Raw genomic sequence first — 23,314 nt, forward strand, 5'->3', positions numbered from 1 at the left:
GTCACTGGAATAATGATTACCGGCAGCATTTAATTCAGTTTTGGATTTGTGGAATAAAATTGGTCTATTGAGGTCAGCCTGGGACACCTCATAAGAAGCAGTACAACATGTATTTCACAGGGGCATGCTGGATTAGGCAATTCATCAAACTGCCTGTGGTGTAATGAGGTTTAACCAGCCCTTTAATCCCAAGGAAATTAATCAACTGGAATTAAACAATTGTGAGCATCTTATAAAAGGTGAAGCCTTAAGCTTCTTAATAAGCAGATTTCCACCTCTCTCATCTGACCTGTCCAGTTGTAAAAAAACAACAACTAAAAGATCAAAACGTATATAAACTCATTTTATTGGCTCATGATTTTGATTGTTTAGAGTGCCTTTAGCAAAATTTGACAAAGGAATGACCAGAACTACAGGTGAGGGTTAGATACTAACTCAAAGGCAACACGATTTCCCCCAACACAAAACAATTTCAAGCAGTGTAATCTTAATAATATCTATAAATATAAATTATACAATATCCACGAAAAAAAAAAAACATTTGCGAAGGACATTTGAGGCGCAGTGTCATCGTGAAAACAATTCAGTTTATTAGACTCAGGCATCCACAATATCAGTATACTAAAATGAGAATTGTGTTAAAAAGCCATGTTTTAAAAAAGCATTTAAAAATACACATACCCACTCACTAGTCAGCAAAATTTAACAAAGAGGTTGGAAGAAATGAAGTAAAAGTGTGTTTGCATGTATGGAATACAGAACAGGAGGACGGGTCAGTTAGTCTCAGTATAAGAAGGTGCCGAAGCTGCCCATACCGTTCCTCCTGAACTGGTTGTCCTGTATGGAGACAAACATCTCCTGGGAGAGCAAGTTGTCATCTGCCTTGGTCACCCCGAGCTCCTTCAGCCTGCTCTTCTGGAGTCGCTGCTTCTTGGCTGACGTGGCCACCAACTCCCTCTTGATGGCATCGTTGCCCTCCGTGAACTCCGGAGGAACGACGTAACAAGACGAATAGGAGACTGGTTCCTTCACGGAGCAGTCGTCCACCACGATGACAGGCACATCCACCTGCAGCTTCCCCTCGTCTTTCCCCTCTTCTTTATCCAGTTGCTCATCTGGAAAATAACATGAATCAGTTCATGACAGGCTTGTCAACACCTCACTGTGACATTGACCTAATACCACCACTTCCTTCTCCATCATGACATTCTGATTTGTCATGTTTATGAAAACACTACATCTTCCTGTGAAATATTACTACATTCTGTTCAAAATCACACTGAGTGTATTTTAAATGGGTGCCCTTAGGGATCAACCGCCGATAATTGCCATGCTCTTACCTTTTCAAATCAAAATGCGAGCAGCCTCATCGACGTTTAAAGTGGGGAATGTTTAATTAAATCAACAGCATTTTTTGCTAATTTCCGGAAGATAAACAAAGCACCATAATGGACAAATTTTCAATAACAACGAAATGACAATTATTACCCAGTTGTTGGCTTTGTAGTGTGTCGGAAAAACTGATGAATGCTGTATTTCACATTTTTAAAAAGGTAATCTGAAAAGAGATGGCTTTGTTCATTTTTTATTTTTTTTAATTAATTTACACTCATTCCCCTGTCTGGGGTAGAGGTATTTATTCCTGCGTACTGGGGGTGGGGGTCAAACAATAAGGGACATTCCATTAGAGGATGCTGGAGAGGGCGAGTGATGGAGAGCTCTCCAGATGTATTTTAAGCCATGCCACCTTCAGCTGCACCTTTTATTCTGCAGCTGCCCTGGACTGAAGGTCAAGCTCATTTAAACTTCCCAGTGAAACTAACTCTGCCTTCCAGAAATAGTACGCCGATTTATGTGGGAAACACTGCGTAAGACTTGGTTAGTACCTAGTCTCACGTGGCAATCCCTCCAAATCCTGTCTTGCTGATTCTAAAATTGGAAGTCTGGAGAACTTCAGTATTGTATTATGTGCTTGAATGGGAGCACTGGCATTCAACTCTCAAATTACATTTGCTCGAAGTAGAAATGACATTTCCCCTCAGATGCATTTCCCAGTTTTTTTTCCGCTTGTTTCGTACATTCTCTTCCTACAGTGTCAGACAGTTTCAGTAGCATGTGCGGTGTTCATTTTGTATCTAAAGCTTGTTGCAAATCAGAATAATTTTTCAGAAAGGCAAAACTCAATTTGGAACGCCACTGATGCAAAAATGTCAATGCATCACGAGTTTCCATCTAGACTCTGCTGTACGCCACGCCACCCCTTATCATATTCCTGAGGAAAACTTCCCAATGATTTGGAACTAGTTAGTACCTGAAGGGGTGTCTTCCTGTGCAGCCTCGCCCTGTGCAGCTGCAGCGTCGCTAGGTTTGACCAGGATCACTCCGTAGCCCTCGTTGTTGTGGATCACGTTGTTCACCATGGTGATCTTGGGCATGGTGTCCAGCTCATCAGCAAAGTCCTGTTGGAAGACAGGACGGAGGAGGTTGAAAAATTGAGCAACAGAGTGGGGGGGAAAGACGGGCATAAACAGAGTCATCACGTCCGTCTTCCTGCTTAAGTCATCCTGGCCAAGTTCAACACATCGGGCAGAGACAACAGGAAGGAAAGCTCTGAGAGAGAGATAAAAACACTACCGTTCTAGCCTCAGGGAATGAGATAAGACCCCAGAAGTCATCTGGAGGTAATGAGGGAAATAAGTCCATATTTGTTTTTCGCTGTGTGTGCACGCATTTTAACATTTTCTGCACTAAACTCAATTTCGGTTGAGGGAAGATAATGCCACAGGCTTAGAATTTAACAACCTAGAAAGAAATGAAGATTAGATGTGCTAGTGCTGGGAACAGCGATACACAGATTGGTAATTTACCAGTAGAACTTCAGTCTCTTACCTTGATCAGGATCCCTTCTTTGCAGTGATGTATGCCATTTCCCACCATACTGCAGACACTGCCAGGGTAAATCTCCACACCAGCTCCCTACAGCACAACAGTTATCAGCATGTAGAGACACAGCTAGGCTACTGCACGGCCTCAGACCACACACGATGATTAACATAACAGCTAGATAGCAATCAAAAAAGAAAGCCACCATGAGAAGTGTCAATGACCTCTTACCTTAGAGCCGTAGAGGTCACACATGTTCATGGTCAGGTGGCCTGACGTCCGCACAATGACACCGGTCGTCTCGCACTGAAGGACACAGTTCTCCATCTCCAGCTTACCCTGACGTACGCCTGGAGACAAGAGGGAAATAAGACGAAAATCGACACTAGGTGGGAAATGAAGATGCCAGCTAGATCCTAGTATTCCGAATGGTTACACACACAACCCATTCTACTCCTAGCAAGTCATTGATATATGGCTGTTGCCAGATGTTAAGCAGCACCAGCAGCTTAGGCAGAATTATTAATGCAGGCCAGTGGGTGGACTGATAGTAGAGTTGGGGGGGGAGGATAGATGTAGAGGCAGAATCACACTGGGAGGACGAAGACAACTCACAGAGGATGCCTTCGATAGCGTCGTGCTGGATGAACTTGACGTTGGAGATCTTCACGTCGGCTCCTGTTGACTCCACAAACGAGTCCCCTTTGTTCTTCTTCTCAATCACCACCTCATCAGGTAGACCAAACCCTGAAAATAAAGATTTAGCCTAAATCAGGGCCTAAAATGTACTTTCTGGTTCACCATAGCAGGTAGATTTAAAATTCTACCAGCCACTCGGGGACAAAACACAGATTAGCATGCTTTGTAATGTTTCTAAAAACAAATTAATTACTAGTAAGAAGTAATATGGTATATTGTTGAATTTTTTGTGACCCATTTTAACCAAAATATCAGAGACAAAAATATTCACCTGCCTCTTCAAGGGCAGGGGGTTACCGTGGTAACGTGACTCCAGTCAAGTGTGACTGAGTGACTAGTAGCTGCGTTGTCTTCTCTTCCCTAATAGTTGAAACTCAAACATTGAAAAACCTTGCATGTGAACAAAACAGTGCACTGTAAATAGCAAAGAAACAGGGAACAAGTCTCACTTAAGCAGACTTGTCTCATATAAATTAGACCAACTTGCGCACAGCCCCCAAGCCAGGCAGTGATGCAGAGCAAGGTGAGAGGCTATAGGGATTCATAGTTTTTACTTTGTGCAATTACATTTACCAGCTATGAAACAAAAAGTCTAAAATACTACAGAATCTCTTTAAATACATATCAAACGTTACAATTTTTATTCACAAATGCAAATGAAATGCTCGCACTGTGGAGCCCTGACCAATCCACCAACGTGGCTGGTGAAATAGACATCTGACCAACATTTGGCAGGTGTTCATTTTAGGCTCTGGTCTACATACATCTCTGCATGTGTGAGGTCCACACACACAGCTGATGACCAAAGAACTACATGAATTGTACATAGGACTGGGAATTGCCTAGTGCAAATATTGAGATTATATACAGTACCAGTCAAAAGTTGGGACACACCTACTCATTCAAGGGTTTTTCTTTATTTTTACTATCATCTTCATTGCATAATAGTGAAGACATCGAAACTACGAAATAACATGTTGAATCTTGTAACCAAAAAAAGTGTTTAACAAATCAAAATACATTTTATATCCTTCAAAGTAGACACCATTGCATTTACAGTTTTAAACACTCTTGGCATTCTCTCAACCAGCTTCCAGAGGTAGTCACTTGGTAGTCAACAGGTATGCATTGTTAAAAGTTCATTTATGGAATTTCTTCACACCTTAATGCATTTGAGCCAATCAGTTGTGTTGTGACAAGGAAGGGTTGGTATACAGAAGACCAAGTCCATATTATGGCAAGAACAGCTCAAATAAGCAAAGCGAAACGAAAGTCCATCATTACTCTTAAGACATGAAGGTCAGTCAATCTGGAAAATTAACAACTTTGAAAAAGTTTTCAAGTTCAGTCGCAAAAACCAAGCGCGGATGAAGAAATTGGCTCATGAGGACCGCCACAGGAAAGGAAGAGTTATCCTCCACTGCGGAGGATAAGTTCATTAGAGTTACCAGTCTCAGAATTCAGCAATTTACTGCACATCAGAGTTCAAGTAACAGACAACATCAACTATTCAGAGGAGACCACGTGAATAAGCCCTTCATGGTCAAATTGCTGCAAAGAAACCACTACTAAAAGGACACCAATTAGAATAGACTTGCTTGGGCCAAGAATCCCTAGCAATGGACATTAGACCGGAAGAAATCTGTCCTTTGGTCTGATGAGTCCGAATGTGAGATTTTTGGTTCTAACCACCGTGTCTTTGTGAAGCTGTCAAGGTAAAGGGAGGCTACTTTGAAGAATATAAAATATAAATGCTGAAAAAAAGAAATATCCCTTTTTCAGGACCCTGTCCTTCAATGATAATTCATACAAATTCAAATAACTTCACAGATCTTCATTGTAAAGGGTTTAAACACTTTCTCATGTTTGTTCAATGAACCATTATTTGTTTATGAACATGCAGCTGTGGAATGGTCGTTAAGACACGAACAGCTTACAGACGGTAGGCAATTAAGGTCACAGTTATGAAAACTTATGACACTAAAGAGGCCTTTCTACTGACTGAAAAACACCAAAACAAATGCCCAGGGTCCCTGCTCATCTGCGTGAACGTGCCTTAGGTATGCTTCAAGGAGGCATGAGGACTGCAGATGTGGCCAGGGCAATACATTGCAATGTCCGTACTGTGAGACGCCTAAGACAGAGCTACAGGGAGACAGGACGGACAGCTGATCGTCCTCTCAGTGGCAGACCATGTGTAACAAGACCACCACAGGATCTGTACATCACACCTGCGGGAAAGGTACAGGATGGCAACAACTGCCAGAGTTACACCAGAAATGCACAATCCCTCCATCAGTGCTCAGACTGTCCGTAATAGGCTGAGAGAGGCTGGACTGAGGGCTTGTAGGCCTGTTAGGCAAGTCCTCACCAGACATCACCGGCAACTACGTCGCCTATGGGCACAAACCCACCATCACTGGACCATACAGGTCTGGCAAAAAGTGCTCTTCACTGAGGAGTCACGGTTTTGTCTCAGGAATGAACGTTACACCGAGGCCTGTACTCTGGAGTGGGATCGATTTGGAGGTGGATGCTCCGTCATTGTCTGGGACGGTGTGTCACAGCATCATCGGACTGAGCTTGTCGTCATTGCAGGGAATCTCAACGCTGTGCGTTACAGGGAAGACTTCCTCCTCCCGAATGTGGTACCCTTCCTGACATGACAATGCCACCAGTCACACTGCTCATTATGTGCATGATTTCCTGCAAGGCAGGAATGTCAGTGTTCTGCCATGGCCAGCGAAGAGCCCAGATCTCAATCCCATTGAGCACGTCTGGGACCTGTTGGATTGGAGGGTGAGGGCTGGGCCATTCCCCCCCAGAAATGTCCAGAAACTTGCAGGTGCCTTGGTGGAAGAGTGGGGTAACATCTCACAGCTAGAACTGGAAAACCTGGTGCAGTCCATGTGGAGAAGATGCACTGCAGCATTTAATGCAGCTGGTGGCCACACCAGATACTGACTTACTTTTGATTTTGACCTCTCTTTGTTCAAGGACACATTATTCAATTTCTGTTAGTTACATGTCTGTGGAACTTGTTCAGTTTATGTCTCAGTTGTTGAATCTTATGTTCATACAAATATTTACACATGTTAAGTTTGCTGAAAATTAACAGTTGACAGTGAGATCACGTTTATTTTTTTGCTGAGTTTAGGTGCCAGGCGCACCGGTTTGTGTCAAGAACTGCAACGTAGCTTGGTTTTTCACACTCAACAGTTTCCCATGTGTACCAACAGTGGTCCACCACCCAAAAGACATCCAGCCAACTTGACAAATGTGGGAAGCATTGGAGTCAACATGGGCCAGCATTCCTGTGTAACGCTTGACGCGTAGAGTTCATGCCCTGACGAATTGAGGCTGTTCCTAATGTTTGGTATACTCAGTGTAAACAGCATGTATTGCAATTCGATACTGTGATTTTACTGCGATTTGATGTTCTAAACATATTGCTCACTATTTGTCTGCGGCAGAGGGACAAGAGAGTTATGAAAAGAGGCATTTTGGTCAGTCGTGGAGAATAGTGCTGAAAACATGTTGGCTCAATTTTATTTTATTTTTATTTTTTAACGGCGAACAAGCTATAGAATGATGAGCTATAGGTTTTTGCGCATGTACAGCCGACTAGCGCTAGCTAATTTTAACTACCTAGCAACAATCTAAAACGTGGAGTCAAAGTATTTCGATAGGAAATCTGCAAAAATACTGCAATACTCTACTTAACGTACTGATTCTTTTACCCCCTCACCAACTGTACGTAGAAGACTTATCATATGGAATAAATTGAATTTGCTCTTTGCATGCTGACAGATGGGACAACTAACTCAGGGCTCAATGGCCAGTGTTGGGTCTGAACACTCCTTCCAACCTTGCAGTGGTTTACATGACAAGTAGCGATTCAGCACAATCCCAAGCAAGCAGCACTGTACAACAGTGCAGAATGTGATGGACCGTGTTCTGATGGCTAGGGTTCATTATTCTCTGTTCCTTGACAGATGGCCTGGAGACACATGTTCCACAATGTGGCCAACAATTCTACAGCACTGGCTGGGTTCCACGCGCTGCCATTGGAAAGGCCAAAGGCTGAATATCGATTGGTAAAGTCATAGGCCCATGGACACTTCCAGGAGAGGAAAACCATATTCCCAGCGGGCTTCAAGACTGGCAAAAATGTGCTGCTGCTTAGAGAATTAATTTGAATTTAGAATGCTAAAACAGGTGCACTGATTGCAGATCACAAATGCATTATGTTCTTAACAAGTGCTGACCAACAACCTCCTCACTATTGAATTCTAATGTCTCTTCAGGAACACAGACAGTTTGGAAATTCTCACAATACTTATGAAGATGGATCATATGCATTTTTCCCCCCTCTGTCTTTGATACAGCAATAACCCAAAAGCAATAAGCGCCTGTGTGCCTGGCGCCTCTAAATATCAAAAGCTCTTTGGTGGGAGGGAGAATTCTATTATGGTAATCCGGCGGTGGTCTAATTGAGTTGCTCATCTCCTGTCGTGGTACAGTGCCAGGCAGTGCTGCATCTTATTTCCCCACCCTCTTTATCTCAGCTTTCAGGGGGTTCCTAGCACCACAGGAGGGCAAGCACATACAAACAGCCCCATGTAAAAAAAAAAAAAAAAACACTCCAATCTCCCCTCCCCTATTTGCATAAAGAGACACTGCGCCTCTGCTCTGACCTCTCCTCACCCGCGCTAGCCTTCTCTATTAATTAATATCACCCCCCATTCAAACGCTTACCGCGCCATCAAGATCCATTTGCTTTACCAGGACTCCAACTGTACATCCCGCATCCTCTCTGCGATACGTTTATTTCAATCTATCTACTGTACATTGAGGGGTGGTTTAACCTTCAAGAAAGCATGAGCACGCCACAGTGCAGCCAGTACCGTAAAAGTATCTGCAGGTGAACACTTGATTTCATATGGCCATAACAGTACTTGGCAGCACATTAGTCACAGCATAGCAACAGATTCCTTAGTGAGAAAAGGATGGAAGGATTCAGACTACAGGTCGACCGAGTATGATTTTTCAACGCCGATATCGGCGGACCAAAAAATGCCAGTACAGATTAAAAATCGGCCAAAATATATTTGTAATTACGACAATACTGAATGAACAATTTTAACTTAATATAATACATCAATAAAATCAATTTAGTCTCAAATAATGAAACGTTCAATTTAGTTTAAATATCGCAAAAACAGTGTTGGAGAAGAAATTGAAAGTGCAATATTTGCTATGTAAAAAAGCTAAAGTCGAAGTTCCTTGCTCAGAACATGAGAACATATGAAAGCTGGTGGTTCCTTTTAACATGAGTCTTCAATATTCCCAGGTAAGAAGTTTTAGGGTGTAGTTATTATAGGACTATTTCGCTCTATAGAATTTGTATTTCATATACCTTTGACTATTGGGATGTTCTAATAGGTACTTTAGTGTTGCCAGCCTAATCTTGGGAGTTTATAGGCTTAAAGTCTTAAACAGCTCAATGCTGGAAGCATTGCGAAGACCTGCTGGCAAACACAGGAAAGTGCTTGTTGGAATGAATGCTTACGAGCCTGATGCTGCCTACCACCGCTCAGTCAGACTGCTCTATCAAATCATAGACTTCATTATAATAACACACAGAAATACGAGCCGTAGGTCATTAATATGATCAAATCAAATCCGGAAACTATCATTGAGATTTTCTTTCAGTGAAATACGGAACCATTCTGTATTTTATCTAACGGGTGGCATTCATACGTCCAAATATTCCTGTCACATTGCACAACCTTCAATGTTATGTCATAATTATGTAACATTCTGGCAAATTAGTTCACAACGGGCCAGGCGGCACAAACTGTTGCATTTTCCCTGACTGCGTGCAATGAACGCAGGAGAAGTGACAATTTCCCTAGTTAATATTGCCTGCTAACATGAATTTCGTTAACTAAATATGCAGGTTTTAAAAAATATACTTGTATGTATTGATTTTAAGAAAGCCATTGATGTTTATGGTTAGGTACATTGGTGCAACAGTGCTTTTTGCGCTTCTTAAAAATCACCCGTTTGGCGAAGTAGGCTGTGATTCAATGATAAATTAACAGGCACCGCATCGATTATATGCAATGCAGGATGAGCTAGATAAACAAGTAATATCATCAACCATGTGTAGTTAACTAGTGGATAAGAGCGTCTGCTAAATGACTTAAATGTAAATGTAATGTAGTGATTATGTTAAGATTGATTGTTTTTTATAAGATATGTTTAATGCTAGCTAGCACCTTACCTTGGCTCCTTGCTGCACTCGCATAACAGGTAGTCAGCCTGCCACACAGTCTCCTTTTGGAGTGCAATGTAATTGGCCATAATCGGTGTCCAACACTGCCGATTCCCGATTATGAAAACTTGAAATCGGACCTGATTAAATCGGTCAACCTCTAATTCGGACAACCTGGAAAATGTGTTGAACAACTCACATAAAAATAGGACATTTTTTGCAATGACTGAACATCAGTCTTGGATGATTGGAAAACAACAGAAAAATCAGAAGAGGTTTGCAACACCAAGCCTCCAGACACTACTCATGAGCTGAATCCAGAAAAAGGCATCCCTGGCTAACTAAAAGCAACTAAGGACACATACATACGTAGAAATCACATACGTATGCTTTTGATACCATTCACTCCATTCCAGCCATTATTATGAGCGATCCTCCCTTCAGCAGCCTCCACTGACACATACAGGTAAGTGCCAAAATAAAAAAATAAACAAAGTGTCTTAATAGGGTGTTGGGAACAGCTTCACTGCACCTTGGAGTAGATTCTACAGGTGTCGAGTGAACTCTGTTGGAGGGATGCAACACCATCCTTCCACGAGAAATCCCATAACTTGGCGTTTTGTTGATGGTGCTGGAATCTACCATAAGTGTTCAATTAGGTTGAGATCTTGTGACAGACAGCCATGACAAATGGTTTACATCGTCTTAAAAATCAGGAACAACACCTGTGTGGAAGCATCTGCTTTCAATCTATTTTGTATCCCTCATTGACTCATGTTTCCATTATTTAGACGTTATCTGTACATACAAAACAGCAGTGGTGCATTCTGACGTTATAAAAGCTGCTTTCAGACATGTGAAACGTTACCTTCCACTGATATGGAGTCTGGGATACTGATGGAGCTGGTGACATTGTAGTGTCCTGGAAGGATGATGACCACGTCTCCCTCGTAGCAGGCGCTCACAGCCAGCAGGGGCTCACTGTGAAACTAACATTTAACACAAGAGCAGTTCCAGTACACAGTGTCTGTACAATACAGATCTGCACTCATGACTAAACAGATGGACACAAAAAACACTTGTTTTCCCGCTTCGGACGTCTCTGTGGAATACAAAAGATACTAGAGCCGAGGCGTTCAGGCGAACAGACACAGCTTCGATAAATCCTGGCGGAATGCCAGTTTACAGGAACTAGGGAGGTCATATAAAAAGACAGCCCAAGCGCCTCGGCAAATCCAAGCGCAGACCCTTACAAGTGAGACATGGTTAGAGAACATAACCATTGGGTTTCATCTCTGATCATCTCATTAAACAGGCCATTTGAAATGGAAAACTGGGCAAACTTAACTTTGATCAAAATACAATATACTATGGATGAAACATTTACAAATAACATTTTATTTGTTTGCCATACCTGTACTTCAAACTCCTCCCCTGAGAATTTGGGCCCAAGCTTGTCTGCCATCAGGCTCTGCAGCTGGCTAACTGTAGTGGAGACAGACACGACATGGACCATCCGGCCGCCTGAGGCACGAGGCCCCTTGGCCCTGCATGACTGCTGCCCCGAGTTCACCTTGTATCCCAGCACATACCTGCAGTGTCAGGAGAGAATACATTTATGTAGACGAACAGAATGGTACAGCACTGGACAGAGCAGGTAAATCTTCCACTTTCCCATAGACTCTCAAAGTATAGGCCCAAGTGTGCATTAGGAGTAGCTATAAACTCAATTGCTGTGCCTTTTGTATCCTAACAAGAGGTCGACCTATTAAATCAGGGTCGATTTCAAGTTTTCATAATAATCGGCATTTTGGGACACCGATTATGGCCGATTACATTGCACTTCACGAGGAGACTGCGTTACGCGAGTGCAGCAAGGAGCCATGGGTAAGTAGCTTGCTAACATTAAACTTTTTTATTTTTTTAAATCAATCTTAACATAATCCCTAGTTAACTACACATGTTTGATGATATTACTAGTTTATCTAGCTTGTCCTGCGTTGCATATAATCGATGCAGTGCATGTTAATTTATCATCGAATCACAGCCTACTTCACCAAACGGGTGATGATTTAACAAAAGTGCATTCGCAAAAAAAGCACTGTCCTTGCACCAATGAGACCTAACCATGAACATCAATGCCTTTCTTAAAATCAATACACAAGTATATATTTTTAAACTTGCATATTTGGTTAATATTGCCCGCTAACATGAATTTCTTTTAACTAGGGAAATTGTGTCACCTCTCTTGCGTTCTATGCGACAGAGTCAGGGTATATGAAGCCGTTTGGGCTGCCTGGCTCGTTGCGAACTGTGTGAAGACCATTTCTTCCTTACAAAGACCGTAATTAATTTGCCAGAATTGTACATAATTATGACGTAACATTGAAGGTTGTACAATGTAACAGCAATATTTAGAGTTAGGGATGCCATCCGTTATATAAAATACGGAACAGTTCCGTATTTCACTGAAAGAATAAACGTTTGTTTTCTTCGTAATGACAGTTTCCGGATTTGACCATATTAATGACCTAAAGCTCGTATTTCTGTGTGTTATTATAATTAAGTCTATGATTTGATATTTGATAGAGCAGTCTGACTGAGCGGTGGTAGGCAGCAGCAGGCTCGTAAGCATTCATTCAAACAGCACTTTCCTGCATTTGCCAGCAGCTCTTCGCTGTGCTTCAAGCATTGCGCTGTTTATAACTTCAAGCCTATCAACACCCGAAATTAGGCTGTAAATACTATAGTGTCTATAAGAACATCCAATAGTCAACGGTATATGAAATACAAATGCTATAGAGAGAAATAGTTCTATAATAACTACACCCTAAAACTTCTTATCAGCGAATATTGAAGACTCATGTTAAAAGGAACCACCAGCTTACATATGTTCATGTTCTGAGCAAGGAACTTCAACTTTAGCTTTTTTACATAGCAAATATTGCACTTTTACTTTCTTCTCCAACACATTGTTTTTGCATTATTTAAACCAAATTGAACATATTTCATTATTAATTTGAGACTAAATTGATTTGATTGATGTATTATATTAAGTTAAAAGTGTTCATTCAGTATGGTTGTAATTGTCATTATTACACACACATATACATATATATATTTAAACACAATTTTTAAATTGTATTTTAAAAATAGACCGATTAATCGGTATCAGCTTTTTTTGGGTCCGCCAATAATCGCTATCGGCGTTGAAAAATCATAACCGGTCAACCTCTAATTCTAACCAGAGTATGGTGCATTGAACTGGACTGTAGTGTTATTACGCGAGGCGTTTTGCTCTCAACTGGGGCAGTGTAGGTCAAACACGCTAGCTCAAGGACAGAGGTGAATCCAATAGCTTTAACTCAGTAGTCTTATTTTCATCCTCCGTAACTCCATCAGTCACACAACTATGCCCTCAACACGCACACTCTGCAGAGACACTGATAGCTCCTCTCAGTCTTCCCACCCCGTGTCCCCTTGGGCAGTTACCTGAGCAGCGGGTTCTCCATGATCCGGAGTTTGCGCTTCAGGGACTCCATCTGCTCGTACATCCTTAGGCCCTCCACCATGGACACGTTGTCCAGCTCCGACTCAGAGTCGCTGCTGATACCGTTCCGCAGGCTAGAGAACTCCTGGAACTTTTGAGAGCAGCGTGCCAAAAGAGAGTAATACTCTGCCACAAGTCCAGCAGGCACCCGATCTTCCAGAATATCATAAAACCTGCAGGATTGACAGCCACAGAGGGAGAAATACTTATTTTCAAAAAAACAATTGCATTATGGAGGTGGTCTTGAAGGAGTGTTGGGAACAAACTGTAAAGCAAAATTGGAGGGCTAAGAGGTTAAGGTGAGATAACTAGTGGAGAAGATCAGAGCACAACATTGTTTTTTTGATGGCCTTGTCCGGAATTTGAAACTGTTCTTAATCATTATTTGGTGAAAGAAAAATACAAGTGAACATTGAGATTCTGAACAAGGAGGGTCTCGATTCTATCTAAGGAGCCGGTCGTGAATGGGTAACAAAGACAGTCTTTAAAAGCAAATTGGCGACAGTGTCCTTGGTATAAACTAGGAGCTGATTGTTAGACCAATAAGCTTTAGGATTTCTGCTGAAGCCAATAAGATGTCTTAACCCTCGTCTCCACACATTAAAAAAATTAATTAAATAAATCGATGCCACAGTAAGCTCAAAATCCCCAGGTACACACTGCCATCTATTGGCCAAATAACAATCTGCGCCCTCTCACTGCAACAGCCTTGAGCATATCCAGCTCCAACAATTAGACATGGAGCTTGCTCAAGTGCGCCTGAACTGCAATGATTTGCAAAGCTCTACAGGTTCCTATGCCATATGGCCGTTCTGATAGTGGCATTCAAATAATGGGTTCAACCAAGCCGTGTCATTGGCAGATCTGAACCAATACAGCCTAAATGAGAAAGTGCCAATCAAGCCCACACACGGACTAATCTTCCCATTCCCCACACTATCAACCTTCTACACATACAGCCTGAGGCGGGGCTCCACACATCTGACAAAGTAGTCAAAGTCATCATCCTCGTCCTCGTCGTCCCACTGTCTCCAGATGTGTTTGTAGAAAAACCTAAAAAAGAAGAAAACGGTTTGAGACAGTTCAGACAAGAGATTTCACGGCACAGAAGCAGAACCAATTGTTCCACTGCATCATCTCTCTTCAGGGTATTTCTCAGTGTCTGTCACACCAAGAAATTTGAACACACCCTTGTTATTTAGTATCACATCGAAGATAAACATTCTGCGGCTGTAATATGACGGTTCTGTCTTGCCTGTCCATTTACAATCCTTTGACCGTTTGTCATATCGTATCTGAGAAAATGTATGTGCAAAAAAAGTTATATACTGCAGCTTTAACCACTCCAAAAAAATAAGTCCCTTCACAGGAAAAAGTTAAGTTATTCTAAAGTTCTATCAAGCGGACCAAAAGACAAGAGGAACACATTTTCAGAAACACATTAAGAGAAGTTAAAGTCAGACACACCCAAATTGAAATGTCAGTTCCACCACATGCAAACTCCTACAACAAGATGTTTTAATAATTGTTACGGGGGGATGGAACAAATCGCCTTCGGCACGTTTTCTGGTGCTTTCTCCTCTGACATGGAAAGAAATACAGTTGAAGTCGGAAGTTGACATACACTTAGGTTGGAGTCATTAAAACTCATCTTGTTAAACTGTAGTTTTGGCAAGTCGGTTAGGACATCTACTTTGCGCATGACAAGTAATGTTTTCCAACAATTGTTTACACAGATTATTTCACTTATAATTCACTGTATTACAATACCAGTGGGACAGAAGTTTACATACACTAAGTTGACTGTGCCTTTAAACAGCTTGGAGAATTCCAGAAAATTATGTCCTAGCTTTAGACGCTTCTGATAGGCTAATTGACATCATTTGAGTAACTATGGCTGTATTTCAAGGCCTACCTTCAAACTCAGTGCCTCTTAGCTTGACATCATGGGAAAATCAAAAGAAATCAGCCAAAAAATGTGTAGACCTCCACAAGTCTGGTTCTTCCTTGGGAGCAAATTCCAAATGCCTGAAGGAACCACGTTCATCTGTACAAACAATAGTACGCAAGTATAAACACCATGGGACCACGCAGCCGTCATACCGCTCAGGAAGGAGACGCGTTCTGTCACCTAGAGATGAACGTACTTCGGTGCAAATCTATCCCGGAACAACAGCAAAGGACCTTGTGAAGATGCTGGAAGAAACAGGTACAAAAGCATCTATATCCACAGTAAAACGAGTCCTATATCGACATAACCTGAAAGGCCGCTCAGCAAGGAAGAAGCCACTGTTTCCTGGGAATGTGACGAAAGCTGAAATAAACTATTATCTACTATTATTCTGACATTTCACATTTTTAAAATAAAGTGGTGATCCTAACTGACCTAAGACAGGGCATTTTTACTAGGTTTAAATGTCAGGAATTGTGAAAAACTGACTTTAAATGTATTTGGCTAAGCTGTATGTAAACTTCAGACTTCAACTGTAACTTTAACAGCCCATTGAATAAAAACCTCAGCAGTGTTAACCTGTTTACAATATGGTCTTACCGGAGGTGCTCAAGTGCCAGTGCAGTCTGGTCAAAGTCCCCAGACTCATCAAACACCACACGGAGCTCCTGCAGAGGCACTTTCTGCAGCGTGGCCTCTAGGAGAGTGTTCATGGCCTCCTCCGTCAGCTCGCAGCCTCTCATCTCACACTGCAGGGGCACCACGAGCTTGACCTGGGCTTTCAGCTCCTTATAGTTCACATCCACCACCTGATGAAAAGGGCACAAGTATGAGGTTGTAACCTTCATATAACACTTTTCCCATGTTTGAATTGTTAGGCTACCCTGTTCAGTTACTTCTGCTTCGCTCATCAGATCCAACCATCTGCATAACATTGGAAAAGATAGCTGTTACACACTGTTTAAACGGACCTCTGGATTCAGATTCACAATAAAACCGCATCCAGAGTGCAAGTGTTCCAATTCATTTCATGCAGTGTAGAAAGCACAGCTCCTTTAGACAAGTCTCTTGCTGGGAAATCTTTCAGGTCGAAGTGACTTACCTCCACTAGCACATCAAAAACGTCTGTGCACCACTGTGCCTGCCAGTCACAAGGCTCCAGGACCTTCTCCAGGTAGTCAGCCGTGAAGGCCTTCACCTCGGATGTTTTACAATCACCTGTCCAAAACAACAGCACAGACAGCATCTGAGACAACCCCTCAAGTCGGTTTAATTTTTTAGCGTTGAAGATCAATCAATATGGTTGTAGTAAACATCTTTTAACCATTTTAGCCAATACCCTTGACAACAATTGATGCAAGACCGTGGGAAGGTTACATACCTAGCATGTAGTCTTGATAGGCTTTGAATCTCTCGTAATAAAGCAGTTCATTTGTCTGAAAGGTGTCAGGAAGGGAGGCATCTCCTATGCGTTCGGCACGTTGCAACCGAGTACCAGCCATATCAGGGTTGAAGTAAGCTGTGCCGCTGTCACCATCATCATCATCATCATCCTCCTCATTTTGGAAAAGTTCTGTTAGAAAATAAAGTATAAGTTAGATTAGGGTTGCACATTTTGGGCAATATTTAGGAGGTGGAAACTATCCACGGGAATTAACAGAAATATGCAAATTAATTTTATTGCATTTAAAATGTTGAGTTTTTTCACATTGGATATATTTACCATATCATATGGAGACAAAGTAAAAGGTTTGTTTCTATCATAAGTAGAAATAATTGCAAATGATTAAATCCTTCTAATAGAAATTTAAACAATTTAGTTACAAATTGAACTTTAATTAAATGAGTTCTCTTCACATGGGATGATTTCACTGAACAAAGGGGAAAATTGAATGACCCCAACGATCCATCGCAACTCCCAAAAACATTTAACATACAGCTGTAAAATTAGTCTTGAAACTAAAGCTTCCTCACAGGCTTCCATGTCTTCTCCCTTCACCTCCTCAATGTCCACCTCTTGAACATCAGACTGAGGCCTCATCATGGTCACTTTCCAAACCTGTTGAGGATGGCTCGTGGTCAGGATCAAAAAGCCTCAAATTTGCCCGGATGACCACCAATTTTTCAACCCTTGTATTGGTCAGCCTGTTGCGTGCTTTGGTGTGTGTGTTCCCAAACAAGGACCAGTTGCGCTTTGAGGCAGCTGATGTTGGTGGGATTTGGAGGATGGAGGCAACAGGGGTAATAGCCTCAGATCCACAAAGTCTCTTCCACCAGGTGGCTGATGAGATATGTTGGCACAACTTCCATATTGCATCTCCATCCCAAAGCCATGGCTTGGAAGTGTACTTTGCCAGACTTCCAAGAACCTTGCCCTTATCCAGGCCAAGGTGGCGAGACACGGTAGTGATGACAACATAGGCCTTGTTGATCTCTGCACCAGGCAGGATGCTCTTGCCAACATACTTGGGGTCCAATATGCACGCTGCTGCGTGTATGGGCTTCAGGCAGAAGTCTTCACGCTTTATGACGCATTTCAGAACTGCAGATTCCTCTGCTTGGAGCAACAGTGAAGTGGGCAGGGCAGTACAGATTTCTCCTCTTACATCTGCAAGCAGAGTCTGAACATCAGACAGGATGGCATTGTCTCCCTCAATCTGTGAAATGGCTACTGCTATAGGTTTCAGTAGTTTCAGGCTGCTTACCATTCACTCCCAAAATAAATCATCCAGGAGGATCCTCTTGATGGGGCTGTCCATATTGGCAGACTGTGATATGGCCATTTCTTGGAGAGACTCCTTCCCCTCCAGAAGACAAACATGATGACAACACCACCCCAACGGGTGTTGCTGGGAAGCTTCAATGTGGTGCTCTTATTCTTCTCACTTTGCTTGGTGAGGTAGATTGCTGCTGCTATAATTTGATGACCCTTCACATACCTAACCATTTCCTTGGCTCTCTTGTAGAGTGTATCCATTGTTTTCAGTGCCACGATGTCCTTGAGGAGCAGATTCAACGCATGAGCAGCAGAGCCAATGGGTGTGATGTGAGGGTAGGACTCCTCCACTTTAGACCAAGCAGCCTTCATGTTCGCATAATTGTCTGTCACCAGTGCAAATACCTTCTGTGGTCCAAGGTAATTGATGACTGCCTTCAGCTCATCTGCAATGTAGAGCCGGTGTGTCTGTTGTCCCTTGCGTCTGTGCTCTTGTAGAATACTGGTTGAGGGGTGGAGATATAGAAAATTATACCTTGCACACAAACATTCGACCACCCATCGGCAATGATTGCAATACTCTGCTTTCTCTATGATTTGCTTGACCTTTACTTAAACTCTGCATGCAGCAAATAAGTAGACAAAGCAAGTCTGGTTGGAGGAGTGTATGCTGGGCGAAGGACATTCAGAAATCTCTTCCAACACACATTGCCTGTGAGCATCAGTGGTGAACCAGTTGCATACACAGCTCGAACAAGTCATTCACCAGCATTTCTCTGACTACGTTCCTCCATTGAGTAAAACACTTCTGATTCAAGGACCATGAGCTGTTGTTATCGATTAGGTGTCAGATTCATCATTTTCACCTTGAATAGAAGTCGGAGGTTGCTTGTTGTGAGCGCTGAGGGAACTTTATGGACTTGGCCAGATGATTCTACATCTTTGTTGCATTCTTCACATATGATATGGCTCAGTATCTGCAAATGTACACTAATTTTCCTTCTACATTAGCTGCAGTAAAATGTCTCCACACATCAGATAGAGCCCGTGGCATTTTCCTGTAAAGACTAGAAGTGTTAATTAAAATTTAAAAACTTTAAAAAGTTCCATGTACAGATAAATAGTTACGCAGTTTGATTAAACAACTCATTTGTAAGATAAATGTTTTAAAATGAAACATGTACGGAAACAGGCAAATTAATTAACATTAACGTCCCCTCACTGTCAACTGTTTATTTTCAGCAAACTTAACATGTGTAAATATTTGTATGAACATAAAATTCAACAACTGAGACTTAAACTGAACAAGTTCCACAGACATGTGACTAACAGAAATGGAATAATGTGTCCCTGAACAGAGGGGGGAATCAAAATCAAAAGTAAGTCAGTATCTGGTGTGGCCACCAGCTACATTAAGTGCTGCAGTGCATCTCCTCCTCATGGACTGCAGCAGATTTTCCAGTTCTTGCTGTGAGATGTTACCCCACTCTTCCACTAAGGCACCTGCAAGTTCCCAGACATTTCTGGGGATTGAGATCTGGGCTCCGAGATCTGGGCTCCTTGCTGGCCATGGCAGAACACAGACATTCCAGTCTTGCAGGAAATCACACACAAAACGAGAAGTATGGCTGGTGGCATTGTCCTGCTGGTGGGTCATGTCAGGATGAGGCTGCAGGAAGGGTACCACATGTGGGAGGAGGATGTCTTCCCTGAAAAGCACAGCATTGAGATTGCCTGCAATGACAACAAGCTCAGTCCGATGATGCTGTGACACACCGCCCCAGACAATGACGGACCCTTCACCTCCAAATCAATCCCACTCCAGAGTAGAGGTCGACCGCTATGATTTTTCAACGCCGATATGATTATTGGAGGACCAAAAAAAAGCCGCTAACGAGTAATCGGGCTATTTTTTAAATTTTATTTGTAATAACCATACTGAATGAACACTTATTTTAACTTAATATAATGCATCAATAAAAATCAATTTAGCCTCATAAATAATGAAACATGTTCAATTTGGTTTAAATAATGCAAAAACAAAGTGTTGGAGAAGAAAGTAAAAGTGCAATATGTGCCATGTAAAAAAGCTAATGTTTAAGTTCCTTGCTCAGAACATGAGAACATGAGAGTTGGTGGTTCCTTTTAACATGAGACTTCAATATTCCAAGGTAAGAGGTTTTAGGTTGTAGTTAATATAGTCTTTATAGGACTATTTCTCTCTATGCCATTTGTATTTCATATACCTTTGACTATTGGATGTTCTTATAGGCACTTTAGTATTGCCAGTGTAACAGTATAGCTTCCGTCCCTCTCCTCGCCCCTAACTGGGCTCGAACCAGGAACACGTCGACAACAGCCACACTCGAAGCAGCGTTACCCATCGCTACACAAAAGCAGCAGCCCTTGCAGAGCAAGGGGAACAACCACTCCAAGTCTCAGAGCGAGTGAGGTTTGAAACACTATTAGCGCGCACCCAGCTAACTAGCTAGCCATTTCACATCGGGTACACCAGCCATTAGGCTGATTGAGCTGTTTATGACTTCAAGCCTATGCTTGCAAAGAGCTGCTGGCAAAACGCACTAAAGTGCTGTTTGAATGAATGCTTACGAGCCTGCTGCTGCCTACCATCGCTCAGTCAGACTGCTCTATCAAATCATAGAGTTAATTATGACATAACACACAGAAATACGAGCCTTAGGTCATTAATATGGTCGAATCCGGAAACTATCATGTCGAAAACAAAACGTTTGTTATTTCATTGAAATACAGAACCGTTCTGTATTTTATCTAACGGGTGGCATCCCTAAGTCTAAATATTCCTGTCACATTGCACAACCTTCAATGTTGTCATAATTACGTAACATTCTGGCAAATTAGTTCGCAATGAGCCAGGCAGCCCAAACTGTTGCATATACCCTGACTCTGCGTGCAATGAACGCAAGAAAAGTGACAATTTCACCTGGTTAATATTGCCTGCTAACCTAGATTTCTTTTAGCTAAATATGCAGGTTTAAAAATATATAGTTCTGTGTGTTGAGTTTAAGAAAGGCATTGGTGTTTATGGTTAGCTACAGTAATCCAACCATTGTGCTTTTTTCGCGAATACGCCTTTGTTATATCATCCCCCAGCGTTGCATCAATTATATGCAACACAGGACAAGATAAACTAGTAATATCAACCATGTGTAGTTATAACTAGTGATTATGATTGATTTATTGTTTTTTTATAAGAAGTTTAATGCTAGCTAGCAACTTACCTTGGCTTCTACTGCATTCGCGCAACAGGCAGTCTCCTTGTGGAGTGCAACGAGAGGCAGGTGGACTGGTTAACTGTAAGGTTGCAAGATTGAATCCCAGAGCAGACGAGGTAAGAATCTGTCGTTCTGCCCCTGAACAAGGCAGTTAATCCACCATTCCTAGGCAGTCATTGAACATAAGAATCTTTCTTTTGGTGTTTTTCAGTCAGTAGAAAGGCCTCTTTAGTAGTGTCCTAAGTTTTCATAACTGTGACCTTAATTGCCTACCGTCTGTAAGCTGTCAGTGTCTTAACGACCATTCCACAGGTGCATGTTCATTAATTGTTTATGGTTAATTGAACAAGTGTGGGAAGCAGTGTTTAAACCCTTTACAATGAAGACCTGTGAAGTTATCAGGATTATCTTTGAAAGGCAGGGTCCTGAAAAGGGGACGTTTCTTTTTTTGCTGAGTTTAGTAGCAAAACTAACTAGCAGAAATTGTTGGGTTAGAAATTATTTAAACACTTTGCTGTAGGCTACTATTTCTTAGTTAATAAAAAAAAATCATAAAATATATTCACCCCACCCAGTATTGTAATCATAACTTACCAGAAAGAATGTGGTCCTTGGCTCAGACAGTGTAGTAGTGTGGGCTTAATAGCGTCACATTAGTGTGCAAGATCTTGAGAATCAGCTGTACGTGTGATGGAAGAACGCACTTTCGCATGCAGAGGGTTGCAATTCCATTAAATTGAGAGTTGTTTAACCAAAATATGCCACCAGACCTAAAATTGACTTGTGTATCCCACAAAAAGGTTCACTGTTACGCTAACTTTTTTGATGAATTTAAGCTAAATTACCCAAATTCCAGGGCTTAATTTCACATCCGACCCTTTGCAACCCTAAATTAGATGAGTATCTAATTTACTACTTTGGATGCATAGTGTAAAGTGGTTCCCTTCCATTTTGCCCTCTCCTTCATGATCACTCACTTATCGGGCATGGCCTAGAGGCGGGTAATGATCAAGAGGAGATTCAAAAATCATACGAATAGGTGCTGAGACTTCTCTATTCCTCTAACAGTTCTTTGAAATTAAGCAAATAGGTTAATGATACATACCTAGCATGATTTTCTGTTATGAGTCAACAGTTGGTGGCATTGCATGTTTAGCTAGTTAGAGTAGTTAGCTAGATAACGTTACTCAATGTACTTTGCTAATTAACGTTAGCTTGCTAACGACGTTATTAGCCAGTTAGCTAGCTCCACGGTTAAAATGAGCAACAATAGTTAAACAAACCTTGTCTGACAACATCTTCTTGTCGCAAATTAAAATATCGGACATCATCTTCTAATTCGACATTTGACTCCAAATCCACTTTGTCTGTCTTGTTCTGTCCACTTTCACAAGAAATTGAATCTGCTGTCGAAATCATTCCATCCGCCGCCGTTTCTCCTGCTTCAAACTGAGGCTCCATCATAGATGAACAACCGTCTTCTTCAGCCATGTGCAACTTTCAAACTAGCCACAGCAGAGATCCGAATATACAATCCAGCCCTGAGTAGTGAAATGACAGGTGAGCTAGCTAACTAATAGTGCATTTGGTAAGAAATGCACTTTCACACAAACATCATTGTTGCAAATGCTCCTTTCAAAATTTCCCCGGTTTACGGAGTCTCGTCCAATGAACATTGACGTTGGCTGAACGTCTGGGGTGGTTCTATTGATGGGCGTTCCCAATAGTAAACCAGTTATTTTTTTTACATATGAGGGCAAATGTCAAATAAAATAAAATGTTCTTTGACACATGCGCCGAACACAACAAGTGTAGACCTAGTGGTATAAAGTACTTAAGTAAAAAATACTTTCAAAATCAAATCAAATTTATTTATATAGCCCTTCGTACATCAGCTGATATCTCAAAGTGCTGTACAGAAACCCAGCCTAAAACCCCAAACAGCAAACAATGCAGGTGTAAAAACACGGTGGCTAGGAAA

General features: G+C 41.8%; 1 protein-coding gene across 1 annotated transcript; it reads right to left on the minus strand.

The window, feature by feature from the left end:
• Positions 1-322: 322 nt before the first annotated feature.
• On the minus strand, positions 323-23,006 carry LOC124035848 (SHC SH2 domain-binding protein 1-like). Its single transcript, XM_046349642.1, has 13 exons — positions 22,617-23,006; positions 16,745-16,936; positions 16,466-16,581; positions 15,964-16,172; positions 14,370-14,465; positions 13,355-13,585; positions 11,277-11,454; positions 10,731-10,851; positions 3,499-3,630; positions 3,115-3,233; positions 2,890-2,976; positions 2,312-2,459; positions 323-1,115 (listed from the first exon to the last, which is right to left on the minus strand). Exons 1-13 carry the CDS (start codon positions 22,822-22,824, stop codon positions 784-786), a joined length of 2,169 nt encoding a protein of 722 aa, XP_046205598.1. The 5' UTR covers positions 22,825-23,006; the 3' UTR covers positions 323-783.
• Positions 23,007-23,314: the final 308 nt, after the last annotated feature.

Source organism: Oncorhynchus gorbuscha, linkage group LG05, assembly GCF_021184085.1.
Source record: "Oncorhynchus gorbuscha isolate QuinsamMale2020 ecotype Even-year linkage group LG05, OgorEven_v1.0, whole genome shotgun sequence".
NCBI classification, from domain to species: Eukaryota; Metazoa; Chordata; class Actinopteri; order Salmoniformes; family Salmonidae; genus Oncorhynchus; species Oncorhynchus gorbuscha.

Coding starts and splice junctions, on each gene's coding strand:
- LOC124035848 (XM_046349642.1), bottom strand. CDS start 22,824: ATGGCTGAAGAAGACGGTTGTTCATCTATGATGGAGCCTCAGTTTGAA. Junction 16,173..16,465: donor TTTTTGATGTGCTAGTGGAG/GTAAGTCACTTC, acceptor CCTTTTCATCAG/GTGGTGGATGTGAACTATAA. Junction 13,586..14,369: donor GTGGAGCCCCGCCTCAGGCT/GTATGTGTAGAA, acceptor TCAATCCTGCAG/GTTTTATGATATTCTGGAAG.